Source organism: Lynx canadensis, chromosome B3 (genome assembly GCF_007474595.2).
Source record: "Lynx canadensis isolate LIC74 chromosome B3, mLynCan4.pri.v2, whole genome shotgun sequence".
NCBI lineage: Eukaryota > Metazoa > Chordata > Mammalia > Carnivora > Felidae > Lynx > Lynx canadensis.
In genome coordinates this window covers 54,828,893-54,842,790 of record NC_044308.2, presented here as the reverse complement: position 1 = coordinate 54,842,790, position 13,898 = coordinate 54,828,893, and the positions used below count along the sequence as shown (strand labels likewise).

Genomic DNA, 13,898 nt, shown 5'->3' with positions numbered 1-13,898 from the left:
ATAATTTCCCAGAAGCCACTGCTTCTACTCCAGTCAGAAGAGAACTACAAATACCTACTCTGTTAGCTTCTCTCCAGATCTGGGGATACTAATGAGATTTTAAGGGATTCTATGGACTCATTAGAGTGATTTTCATTTTGTTTTAACTTGGCCTCCACTTTTTAAAGTTTGTGATATTAATTTGTCCATTCTTTCCCACTGGTAAGTTTTTATTACTATGAAATAAAATGAATGAAAGTAACATCATACTGATACGTGGAAAAACAATTTTCATGCCTAGCTATGGCACTCAGCTTTGACATATCATCACACTGCAGGCACTCAGGGACTAGGTACTTATAACTGTCAGCACAAAATCCTTATGGACAATTTTAAAAAGAAAAGGACCACATAGGTGTCATAACAAAACTTCTGAAGTTGGAATACTAAAGAGATTACCTTCAAGAAAACAAGGCATGTAATACATCAACTCTCACATTATCTTCCTAATTTCTATGACTAAAAAGATTCCAGGTAGAAACCTTCTGAGTTGGCTACTCAACATTGCCTTGGGTCCCTTGAAATCAAAGAATGGCTCTAACCACAACTTGTGGTTAGGTAATGATTTCTTTTGAGTAACAGATACAGAAAGGCCTCTGTGTTTTATTCATTATGCTTACCAAAAAAAATCAATGTAGATGTGGGCCCTGACTGCAAGACTAATTTTCCTAAGGACTTTACCACATTCTACATTAATGGTCCAGTTGTTCAACTAGAATGAACAGTATAGAATTCAACGCACTCTCAATCAGTGCACAGTGCTACATATAGACAAATTCCTAATCTTCATCACATATTATCCTGGAAATATCATAAAGCAGCACTGCTATGAATAGTCAAATGACACGAAAGCAAAAACAACAGACTCTGAAATAATTTTTAATTGTTCTATATAAGATGGATACAAACAAACATAAGATACTACAATGTTATAGAGCAATAAATATATCAATACTTTAAAATGTTCATAAAAGAAACATGTCAAGTAAGATTACATAGTAAATATTTTTGTTAGCCTTTTCAATATTTAGAAAGGCTTTAGGGGAGGATTTCAATGACCCAGTTCTCTTTAAAAAGATATCCAAGGACATGTTCTGTCTCTTAACAAGCTGATAGCAAGCAGAGACATTCAACAGTATTTCATTAACCTCAGGATTTAATGCTAGCTATGGTATTATCCTAAAAATTGATGTAACATCTATGTGTTTTTGGCCTCAAAGATTCCAGAAAGACTGAGCCTATACAATACAGACTTCTATTCACATGCCCTATTCCCTAGTTACACCAGCTTATTTGCTACAACCTTTAAATACTTCTGCTCAAGGCTGAAATGTTCCTTCCTACCTTCCCTCCTGCATTTATCCTTCAGGACAGAGATCAGATATTCCCTCCTTAAAGACTTCACTAAAGTTTGCCTTATCATCTCCCCTACAACCAACTCTGGTTAATTATTCCTTCTCAAAACACTCTGCAACCAATATCATCCTTATTACACAAAGTTATGCATGTCCCTCTCCTTATAGATCTGCACTGTTGCATATGGTAGCCATTAACCACACATGGCTATTGAGCACTTGAAATGTGTCTTGTCCAAAATGAAACGTGTTGTAAGTGGACAATACATGTCAGATTTCAAGGACTTGGCACAGAGACAAAAAAGGCAAACCATCTCGCATTTCTATACACCAATAATGAAGCAGCAGAAAGAGAAATCAAGGAATCGATCCCATTTACAATTGCACCAAAACCCATAAAATACCTAGGAATAAACCTAACCACAGAGGTGACAAAACTATACACTGAAAATTATAGAAAGCTTATGAAAGAAATTGAAGAAGACACAAAAAAAATGGAAAAACATTCCATGCTCATGGATTGAAAGAACATTGTTAAAATGTCGATTCTACCCAAAGCAATCTACATATTTAATGCAATCCCTATCAAAATAACACCAGCATTCTTCACAGAGCTAGAACGAACAATCCTAAAATTTTTATGGAACCAGAAAAGACTCCAAATAGCCAAAGGAATCCTGAAAAAGAAAACTAAAGCAGAAGGCATCACAGTCCCGGACTTCAAGATGTTTTACAAAGTTGTAGTCATCAAGACAGTATGGTACTGGCACACACACAGACACATAGATCAATGGAACCGAAAAGAGAACCGAGAAATGGACTCAGAAATGTATGGCCAACTAATCTTTTGACAAAGCAGAAAGAATATCCAATGGAATAAAGACAGTCTCTTCAGCAAATGGTGCTGGGAAAACTGGACAGCAACATGCAGAAGAATGAACCGGGACCACTTTCTTACACCATACACAAAAATAAACTCAAAATGGATGACAGACCTAAACAAAAGATAGGAAGCCATCAAAATCTTCAAGGAGAAAGCAAGCAAAAAGCTCTTTGACCTCGGCCTCAGCAACTTCTTACTAAACATGCCTCCAGAGGCAAGGGAAACAAAAGCAAAAATGAGCTATTGGAACCTCATCAAGATAAAAAGCTTCTGTATGGCAAAGGAAACAGTCAGCAAAACTAAAAGGCAACCAACAGAATGGGAGAAGATATTTGCAAATGACATATCGGATAAAAGGTTAGTATCCAAAATCTATAAAGAATTTATCAAACTTAACACACAAAAAACAAATAATCCAGCGAAGAAATGGGCGAAAGACATGAACAGACACTTCTCCAAAGAAGACATCCAAATGGCTAACAGACACATGAAAAATGCTCAACATCACTCATCATCAGGGAAATGCGAATCAAAACCACAATGTGATAACACCTCACACCTGTCAAAATGGCTTTCATTAACAACTCAGGAAACGACAAATGATGGCGAAGATGTGGAGAAAGAGGAACACTTTTGCACTGCTGGTGGGAATGCAAACTGGTGCAGCCACTCTGTAAAACAGCATGGAGGTTCCTCAAAAAATTAAAAATAGAACTACCCTACCACCCAGCAATTGCACTACTAAGAATTTATCCAAAGAATACAGGTGTGCTGTTTCAAAGGGGCACATGCACCCCAATGTCTGTAGCAGCACTACTGACAAGAGCCAAAGTTTGGAAAGAGCCCAAATGTCTATTGATAAATGAATGGATAAAGAAGATGTGGTATAGGAATATTACTAGGCAATCAAAAAGAATGAAATCTTGCCATTTGCAACAATGTGGATGGAAATAGAGTGTATTATGCTAAGTAAAGTGAGTCAGTCAGAGAAAGACAAACATCATATGACTTCACTCAGATGTGGAATTTAAGATACAAAACAGATTAACCTGAGGGAAGGGAAGCAAAAATAAGATAAAAACAGGGAGGAGGACAAAACATAAGAGACTCTTAAATATAGGGAAAAAACTGAAGGTTGCTGGAGGGGTTGTGGGTTGGGGATGGGCTAAATAAGTAAGGGACATTAAGGAGGACACTTGTTAGGATGAGCACTGGGTGTTGTATGTAGGGGACGAATCAGTGGATTCTACTCCTGAAATCATTATTGCACTATATGCTAACTAACTTTGATGTAAATTTAAAATAATAATAATAATTATTATTATTATAAATGCAAGCCATCTCATTAATAATTTTACACTGATTACATACTGAGAAGATATTTATTGGGTTAAATAAAATATGTTATTAAAATTAATTTCACCATTACTTTTACTTTAATGGGATACTTGGGACATTTTAAATTATATATATGGCTCCATCAAATTTCTATTGGATAGTGCTGTTGTAGATCCTAAATTCCTTCAAGGAATGGCCATTGTTTCTTTCCACTGAATCCCATAAGACCTTGCACAGAGTAGCTTTAAAACAAAACAAAACCAAAGCTTAAGCTGAATGATTTGCTCTTCCTCCATATACCTCCCAACCTTGTTTTCTGATGTTATACACTAACTAGAAAGATCATTAGAAAAGATGTGGGAAGTAAGTAAGAGGCAAAGACAAAGTTTGAAGGTGTCCATGGGCTAATCAGATGACTGTGAACTTGAGTGTTTATATAAAAACACTTGTTGGATGGGGTGCCTGGGTGGCTCAGTCGGTTAAGCGTCCGACTTTGGCTCAGGTCATGATCTCACTGTTTGTGAGTTTGAGCCCCGCGTCGGGCTCTGGGCTGACAGCTCGAAGCCTGGAGCCTGCTTCAGATTGTGTGTCTCCTTCTCTCTCTGCCCCTTCCCCACTTGTGCTCTGCCTCTCTCTATCAAAAATACATGCAAAAAAAAAAAATTTTTTTTTAATTTAAAAAAATAAAAAATGAAAACACTTGTTGGTTAAATTACTACTTCCTCTCCCTTTCCTCCATCTAGAAAAGGATTAATAGGTATATTGATTCAACAAATATTTATTGAGCAAACATGCAGAGAATCATCCAGACAAGAGTCTCAAGAAATTCGTATATAGTAAGTGCAAGCAGGACAGACAAGCAGCACAGGCTGGTAAGTCACACTTTTAAGAAAAACCAAACATGGACTGCTGAGAAATCACTATGGCAAGAGTAGCTGGACAAAAAGAGTATTCAACAATGAGATCGTTCCCTTTGATCTATAGAGGCAAAGGTATAGATTAAATTTTGTTAAACATAAGGCATGGCCACCATCAACTGCCACATATGTGGAAGTGTATCTCTATGGCAAATGCCATCAGTAATTTCAGTACAGAACAGAGCAAGAACCGTGGATACCTGAGCTAAAATTCAAGACTCAAAACCACGTTCCTAAATCCTAGGCTACTCTCACCAAAATACTTGAACCAATCGATTCTAATCTAACACAAATTGAAACATGCGCATTTATTCTCATCCTTTTTAAAAAACGCATAAACAAGACAGCTTGACATAAAGATGTTCAATGTGCTAGAGGTTGGGGGTTCTTTCTCATTTGGTTGTTAACACTGAAATCAGCGTTATGCTCATCAAATACAGTTACTCGGAAGAAGGAATATTGCCCAACTGGGCAGGATTTAAACAGTGAAAACACATTATTATTTTTTGGAAAATATATACAATCAAAATTCCATAATAATTAGTACCATATAACATCTTACATACCTTAATAGGACTATTTTAGTGAACACAACTCCTAGTTTAAAGAATCAGGAGCTAAAACAGTACTAAAGTAGGAAGTAAAATATTATTTCCTTCCAGAAGGAAAAGGAATACACCACCTACATTCATTTTCCCCCTTCCCTTTCATTACTAGGTTTTTTGTTTTTGTTTTTTGTTTTTCTATTGAGAGCATAGATGGTTGGGATTTGGAAATATGGAAGAATAGAAAAGGAAGCTGTTAAATGAGGGCAAGAGTAAGAATTTCTGTGATAGCAAGATCTTGGGGAAATAATCTTGACTATTATTAGTCAAGTGTTTTACTTTCAATTTGCCTAAAGATGGACTCTAACCTCAGAAATGTCACACATTCCCCCAGCTTCATTTTCCTCATCTATGAAGTCACATTCCTCCAGCTTCATCTTCCTCATCTATGAAGTAAGGAAGCCAACTGAAGCATATAAAAGTAGATTCGGGGGTATCTGGGTGGCTCAGCCACTTGAGTGATGGACTTTGGCTCAGGTCATGATCTCACGGTTCGTGGGTTTGGGCCCTGCATCGGGCTCTGTGACGACAGCTTTGAGCCTGCTTCCGATTCTGTGTCTCCCTCTCTCCCTTTCCCCTGCTCCCACTCTTTCTCTCTCTTAAAAATAAATAAAACACTAAAATTTTTTTTTAAAATAATAAATAAAAAATATAAATAAAAGTAGATTCAATGATTCTGACATAACCTGTTTCTGTGCCTTTCTCACTTACAACGCCACCACTATATAATTAATTTCCTTATATAGAAAGACTCATTATAGGAACATGGGCAAGAGAAATGTCATAAACAAAATGCTAAGGGATTTAGCTGTGGAGAATTTAAGGCTTTAAAACACTGCTGATACAAGCCAATCTTGAGGAAATGCACATACTTTGTTACGTAGACTGCTTCCTTGGATTTGTGGTAAAGGAATTTTGCCTAACTAACATCTCATTTATGAGGTGCTTTGCAAAAGGAACTAGAAAATATATTTCTTTATGTGGCATTCCCTTCTTTACACTTTACTTCTAAATAAAATCAAATGAGACCTTGAAAGACAAAGGCTTGATTTAAATGTGAAGACTGTAAGCATTTTCTTCATTAAAGTCTTTTAAAAATGGCTTTTTAACTCTACAAACCTCAACCTTGATGCTTTTTTCATCTTTGTCCACTTGTTGGAGATCTTCAATTTTCTTATGACAGTCTCTGAGCTCAGTTTGTAACTGAGACACCAGATGACGCTTCACTGAGTTGCTCCCCAGCAAACGCTGCACTTGTGCTTTCAGCTTCAGGACGACCTCGTCTCTGGGAAGCTCTTCATTTGGGTCTTCTTGCTGTACAATGCTAAAGGAGAAATCATCATGTTGAATACGAAATCGAGTAACAAATCAAGCATGGTTATTTCTCGAAAGTGATTGCAGTTGTGAAGAGTTTTGTGACTTACACAACTATATACTGGTGTTTCAAAAACAGTTTTAAGCTTTGTCATATATGAGCTTTGTCACCTTTGCTATGTCCCCATATATAGAAGTGAGTTTATTCATAAGAAGGCCATTATTATGCTTAGACCATCTGCCTCACTGAAAGGAGTTAAACCAGGCGAACTTCAATATGGCATGCTTTTTTGGTTTTTGGCAAGTTGTGTGCTATATACACATGCCCTTTATGACTCTAAGAGAAACAACATGAAAATAAAGGAGGAAGTGAAAAGTAAAATACTAGTCATCCTGACTAGCAATTTCTGTATCTCTTTTACTAAAACACCAGTCTGAATGGATATCTGAGCAATTAAGGGGGAAAATAAAAAAAATAAAAGCCATGCTAATTTAATCCCAATTTTAGTTTCAATAAATTTCAAAACTGGAGAATTTCTGCTCCTTGCCGTAATGGATTAAAAATGCCAGATTTATCTTCCTGCCGTAAAAAAACTGGAAAACCAAATAAAATATGTTAAGGGATGGCTTTCAATCACTAGACAGCAGGCAGCACACCATAATGATCCCTGAAAAAAGAAAAACAAACAAGGTGAGCCCTATGATTGCTGCTGCTATCTCCCTGGGAAGTTTCCAGCCTGCTGCACAGGGAAAGAAAGGCCAAAGACAGCTTAGCAATCTCACCAAGTTGCAGAGTTCAGTTTGGGAAGGTCAAAATGGCTAGAATTTAAGGAGGGAAATACTATAGGAAAGGAAGCTACACAGAAAAAGAGCACTGGAGATCTGTGTATACATGTGAGAAAATTACTGCAAGTCCAGGGAAAGAATTGCAGGAAAAGAATAAGGCTGGAAATACTGTGGGTTCCAAGGAACTATAGTGAAAAGATCTCCTAATTCATAGAATATCAAATATTGCCTCAGTAATGGGGCCAGATGAACATATTGGAAAATGGGGGGAAAAAGAAAAGAGAGGGAAACAAACCACAAGAGACTCTTAACGACAGAGAACAAACAGGGTTGATGGAGGGAGGTGGGTGGGAGATGAGCTAGATGGGTGATGGGTATTAAGGAGGGCACTTGTGATGAGCACTGGGTGTTGTATGTAAGTGATGAATCCCTGAATTCTACTCCTGAAACCAAACCAATATTGTACTATATGTTAACTAACTGAAAATTTAAATTAGAAAAAAAAGAAATATTTTCCTAAGACCACCCAGTAAATAAATAAATAAATAAATAAATAAATAAATAAATAAATAAATAACCTTGAAAGAATCCCAGGAAGCTTAAGTGTGTCACAAAAAAGAGCAATATTTTTTAAAAATACAACAAAATCTAACATCTAAAATATAAAATTCAAAATGTCCAGCATCTAATCAAAACTTACCAGGCCTGCAAATAAGCAAAGAAAATATAAAAGGGAAGAAAGTGGGGCACCTGGGTGGCTCAGTCGGTTAAGCGGCCAACTTCGGCTCAGGTCATGATCTCGCGATCCGTGAGTTCAAGCCCCGCGTTGGGCTCTGTGCTGACAGCTCAGAGCCTGGAGCCTATTTCAGATTCTGTGTCTCCCTCTCTCTGACTGCCCCCCGTTCATGCTCTGTCTCTGTCTCAAAAATAAATAAACATTAAAAAAAAAATTTTTTTTTAAATAAAATAAAAGGGAAGTATCAACTACAACCAGGAAAAAAAATCAATAGAAACTGACAATGGTGCCAGCAATGGTGCCAGTGGTAAAATTAATTAAATATATTGTGCAGGTCCAAGAAGGTAAGAGAAAACACATGAGTACAATGAGAGAAACAGAAGATACAAAAACGACCTAAACTGAACTTTAGACCAAAAACTACATCTGAAATGAAAAATATACTGCATGAGATTAACAGCTTAGTTAATACTGCAGAAAAGATCAGCAGACATAAACACAGCAATAAAACTCTACAAAACTAAATAGAGAGAAAGAAGACTAAAACAGAAGTATACTGAGCATGTTAAGTTGTATCTAACCCAACTGTATCTGAAGTCCCAGAAAAGGAAAGAGGAAGGGGGCATAATAAAAAAAAAAATTTTAATGACCAAAATTTTCCTATTCAATGAAAACTAAAACCCCATTAAAACCTACAAGCTCAATGAATCTCAAACAGAAAAATGAAGAAAAACCATAAGTTGTATTAATATCAAACTGCTGAAAACCAATGATAAAGAGAGAGAGCAGGAAGACTCCGAGAAAGAAGAAAACCAGAAAAAGGAGTCATGAATTCTGTGCATAAACGTATGCAAGCCTCAGTCTAAGGCCCTGAACTGTGCACGCACAGAACAAACCCACAAACCAGCAGGTCAAATATTTAGAGAATTTAACTGAAATATGAACCATACACACATATCTCACAGTGACTAACTCTTGAGGTATGCATACAAGAATGGATTCAAACCAATGTAGCAAAGGCTTGAACCAATAAATTGAGATCTGAAACACCCATACAAGTTTCTACACAACGTAAAAATCATATGTCTACTACAGGCATACCATAGAGATATCACAGATTTCATTGCAGACCACTACAGTAAAGCAAATATTTCAATAAAGCTACTCAAATGAAGAGTCAATTAAGTGAGCAATAGCATTATGTCTAAAAAATATATAAATTTTAATTAAAAAATAATTTATTGCTAAAACATGCTGACCAACATCTGAGCTTTTAACGATTTCTAATCATAGATCACAGGTCACCACAATGAATGTAATAAAGTTTGAAATACAGTGAGAATTACCAAAATGTGACACAGAGACATGAAATCAGCAAATATTGTTGGCAAAATGGCACCGATAGGGTTGCCGATTCACAAACAAAACTCAGTATCTGCAAAGTGGGTCTGTATATAATCTAAAATTACTCGACCCACAACTAACCAAGAAAATGGACTAACTTGCAAGAAAAAAAAAATCTATAGATGTTAATGCTGGAGCTATCACAAAGAGTTTTCAAAGTTTAAAGCAACTATTATGTCTGTGTCCAATGAAGTAAAAGAAAACATATTTAAAGTGAATGAAAAACTAGGAATTCTTAACACAGAAGTAAAAACTATAAAGGAACCAAATAGAAATTTTATCATTGAAAAACACAGTATCTGAAAGTTAAAAAAAAAATGAAATAAAAAGCCTTCCCTATACAGGCTTCATAAAACAGAGATGACAGTAGAATGAGTGAACTTGAAAATAGCTCAACAGAAATTATCCAATCTGAAAACAGAAAAAAAGATGGAAAAAAGTTAAGTGTGAGGAACTATGAGAAAGATAAAAAAAAAATTAAGTTGTATAATTGTAAACCCATAAGGAGAGAAGAAAGAGACATGAGCAGAAAAGGTATTTAAAGTAATAATGGTCAACATTTCACAAATTTACTAAAGGCATAATAAATTCACATTTTCAACAGGCTCAGTGAACCCCAAATGAAATAAACTAAAAAAAAAAAAAAACAACACTTAGGCACATCATAAAGTGCTGAAATGTAAAGGGGAAAAATATCTTGAAAACAACAAAAGAAAAACTACACCATTACACACAAGAATAAGGATTTAGATAATAGATTTCTCTTCAGAAATCACCAAGGCCAGAAACAGGGGAAGAACATATATTTAAAGTGCTGAAATAAAAGAACAGTTGATCCAGAATTCTATAATCAAGCCAAAAAAAGGACATTTTCATATAAGAAAACTAAGAATTTGTTGCCAACAGACATACTCTAGAAGAAATGCTAAAGGAAATTAAGGAATTCAATCTAACTTCAATTCTAAATTCAATCTAAAGTCAATCTAAAGGGAAATGTTATCTACCAAAGAGAAATCTCTGTATAAAAACTACAAAATATTACTGAGAGAAACTGAAGAATAGAGAGGTATAACATGCATGTTCTGAAACTGGGAGACAATTTTTTTTCCTTCAGCTTTATTTAGCTATAATTGACAAATAGTAATTTCTTAAGATGTCAATTCTCCCAAAATTGATCTATAGATGTGACACAATCCCAATCAAAACTCCATCTGACTTTATTGTGGAAATTGACAAACCAGTCATTAAATTTATTTTGAAATGCAAAGAACTTAGAATAGCCAAAACAATTTTGAAAACAAACAAAGCTGAAGGACTTGTCCAACACATTTCAAGACTTATTATAAAGCTACAGTATCAAGAATATGAACAGCAAAAAAGAGCAGGGGAACAGAATGGAGAGTACAGAAATGGGCCACAAATGACCAATTGATTATCAACAAAGATATCAAGGCAACTCAATGAAAAGTTTTTTGACAAATGGTATTATATCAATTGGATATTGGTATGAATAAAATGGACATCATACTAACAAACTAATCCATAATGATTTATTTATACCATAGATATAAATGTAAGAGGTAAAACTATCAAACTTTTAAAATCCTAAAAGAAAATCTGTGTGACAGATTAGGACCCAAAACCATGAACTATAAAAGAGATCATTGATAAATCTAAATTCATAAAAATTTAAACTTTTGCTCCTCAAAAGATATCATTAAGAACATGATAATGTAAACGAGAGATTGGAAGAAAATGTTCACATCATACATATCAGACAAAGGGCTTATATCCTGAAATTTCTGAAGACCAAACAATATATACAAATGGCAATTAACCACATCAGGAAGAAAAGAGGAAGAAGAAAGGGAAAGAAGAGCACAGCAAAAGATGCTTAGATCACTGGTTAATAGGTAAATAAAAATTAAACCCACAGTAAGGTATCACTACACACACTAGAAATATTCAAATTAAAAAAGATTAACAACACCAAGTTTTAACAACAATGTAGAACAACTGACACCTCAGACATTGCTTCTGGTGATGCAAAATGGTACAGTCACATTGAAAACGGCATTTAAACTATCAACATCTAAATAAGATAGAGGAACTCTAATGTAACCAGAAAGAGAAAGCAATTTGGAGCATAAGTGGAAAAAAGTGAGGTACAATTATCTCCATTAACAGATGATATAATTATATCTCGGAAAGCCTAAAATATAATGGAAAAACCACTACAAACAGAGAGTTAGAAAACAGGTTATAACACAAAATGTAGAAGTCATATATACAAAACAGTGCTCAAGAATAATGGAAAAAGAATACCCTATTTACTATTGCAAAAATGAAATACCTAAGCATCAATTTTACAAGAATTGTGCAAAAACCTAAAGATAAAAAAAAAAAAAAAAAAAACAAGCTAGTCTCAAACCAATCTTGAGAGACTAAAATAGATTTAAGGAAATGAAAAGACATGCTATATTCTTGGATAAAAGAATTCAGCATCATAAAAATATCAACTCTCCCTAAGCTAATGTATATGTTCAACGTGATCCTAATAAAAATATTGTCAGGATTTTTTTTTCTGGAATAAAACAAGCTTAATTATAAAATTCATTTGAAGGTGTAAACAAGAAAGACTAAGCAGAAAAACCCTAACAAGACAGCAATTCCAGAGAGATGGTTAAAGTATAAGACAAAGCATTAAAGCTTTTAGAAGGCAGCATAGGATAACAGGGAAGGTTTCTTAAAGAGAGCATAAAAAGCACTAACCACAAAGATTGATAAATTTAACTAGAGTTAAAAAACTTCCATTCATTAAAAGACAAATTTAGAGGTTAAAAGTGAGACGAGGGGTGCCTGGGTGGCTCAGTGGGTTCAGTGCCTGATTTCGGCTCAGGTCATGATCTCACGGCTCGTGACTTCAAGCCCCACATCGGGCTCTATGCTGACAGCTCAGAGCCTGGAGTCGGCTTCAGATTCTGTGTCCTTGTCTCACTCTGCCTGCCCCTCGCTCATGCTCTGTCTCTCTCTCTCTCTCTCTCTCAAGAATAAATAAAACATTAAAAAAAAATTTTTTAACTGATTTAAAAAAAAAAGTGAGACGATAAGTACAATACACATAACCATCAAAGAATTTATATACAAAAAGATATTTTAAAAAGGAAAAAATCCAACACATCAACAGAACACATGCACACACACAGTCATTTAAAAACTAAGGAGGGGGGTGCCTGGGTGGCTCAGTCGGTTAAGTGGTCGACTTCGGCTCAGGTCAGGATCTCACGGTCCATGGGTTCAAGCCCCGCATCGGGCTCTGTGCTGACAGCTCAGAGCCTGGAGCCTGCTTCAGATTCTGTGTCTCCCTCTCTCTCTGACCCTCCCCCGTTCATGCTCTGTCTCTCTCTGTCTCAAAAATAAATAAATGTTAAAAAAAAAAATTTTTTTTTAAATAAAAAAAAAAAAACTAAGGAGGGACATCAGCAAGTCCTACACATACACACACACAGGCACATGCACGCACACACACACACACACACACACACACACACACACACACCAATAAACACAATAGAGATAGGTTTTTCAATGGAGCTCAATCTCAATAATAATCTAGGATAATGCAAATTAAAATCACAATAAACTATCATTACACATTAAATGGTTAAAAGTAAAAACCTGAAAATATCAAGTGTTAGCAAAGAGACAGAGCAATTAAGACTTTCATATACTTCTGGTGGGGATGTAAATTGGCACAATTCCTTTGAAAAATTTTGGTATTACCTATTAAGGTTGAAACACATATACTACAAGCAATTTCACTTCTAAGTATATATATCCAATAAAAATGTACGTACATTGTACTAGGAAGTAACATTAAAAATCTATGGTCAGTAGATTGAAAAATAAACTGGAATATTCATACAAATCAAAGATACACACACACACACACATATATATATACATATATATGTATACGTATATATATGAATGAGATACAGCTACATGCTACATCTTGAGTCTCAACAAAATGTTAAGTGAATAAAAGTCTAAAGAACACCTTTATCTTTAAAAAACACACAGCTAGCATTTATGCTAAATGGAGAATGACTGAATGCTTCCCCATAAGATGAGGAGCAAAACAAGAATATCTGCTCTTACCATTTCTATTCAACATTGTACTAGAGATTCTAGCTGGAGCAATTAGTCAAGAAAAAAATAAAAGGCATTCAGATTGGAAAGAAAGACGTACGATGATCTCCATTTTCAGGTGACATGACCCTATATACAAAAAATCCTAAGGAACCCACTAAAAAACTAGTTGAACTAAATTAACAAGTTCAGCTATGGGTCAGGATACAAGATCAATATATAAAATCAACTGTACCTCTGTACACTAAGTAATTAACCACCTGAAAATAAAATTAAGAAAATAATCCAACAAAAGTATAGCCAAAAGAATAAAACACCTAGGAGTAAATTTAACAGAAGTACTATATGACTAGTACACTGAAAACCACA

General features: G+C 35.1%; 1 protein-coding gene across 1 annotated transcript in view; it reads right to left on the bottom strand.

Annotated features, from left to right (window-relative positions):
• CEP152 (centrosomal protein 152) overlaps positions 1–13,898 on the bottom strand; it is an 88,509-nt gene that overhangs the window by 40,790 nt on the left and 33,821 nt on the right. Inside the window, exon 13 of the mRNA XM_032593643.1 lies at positions 6,257–6,461. Within this exon, the coding sequence (XP_032449534.1) occupies positions 6,257–6,461 (205 nt within the window). The remainder of the gene's footprint in view (positions 1–6,256; positions 6,462–13,898) is intronic.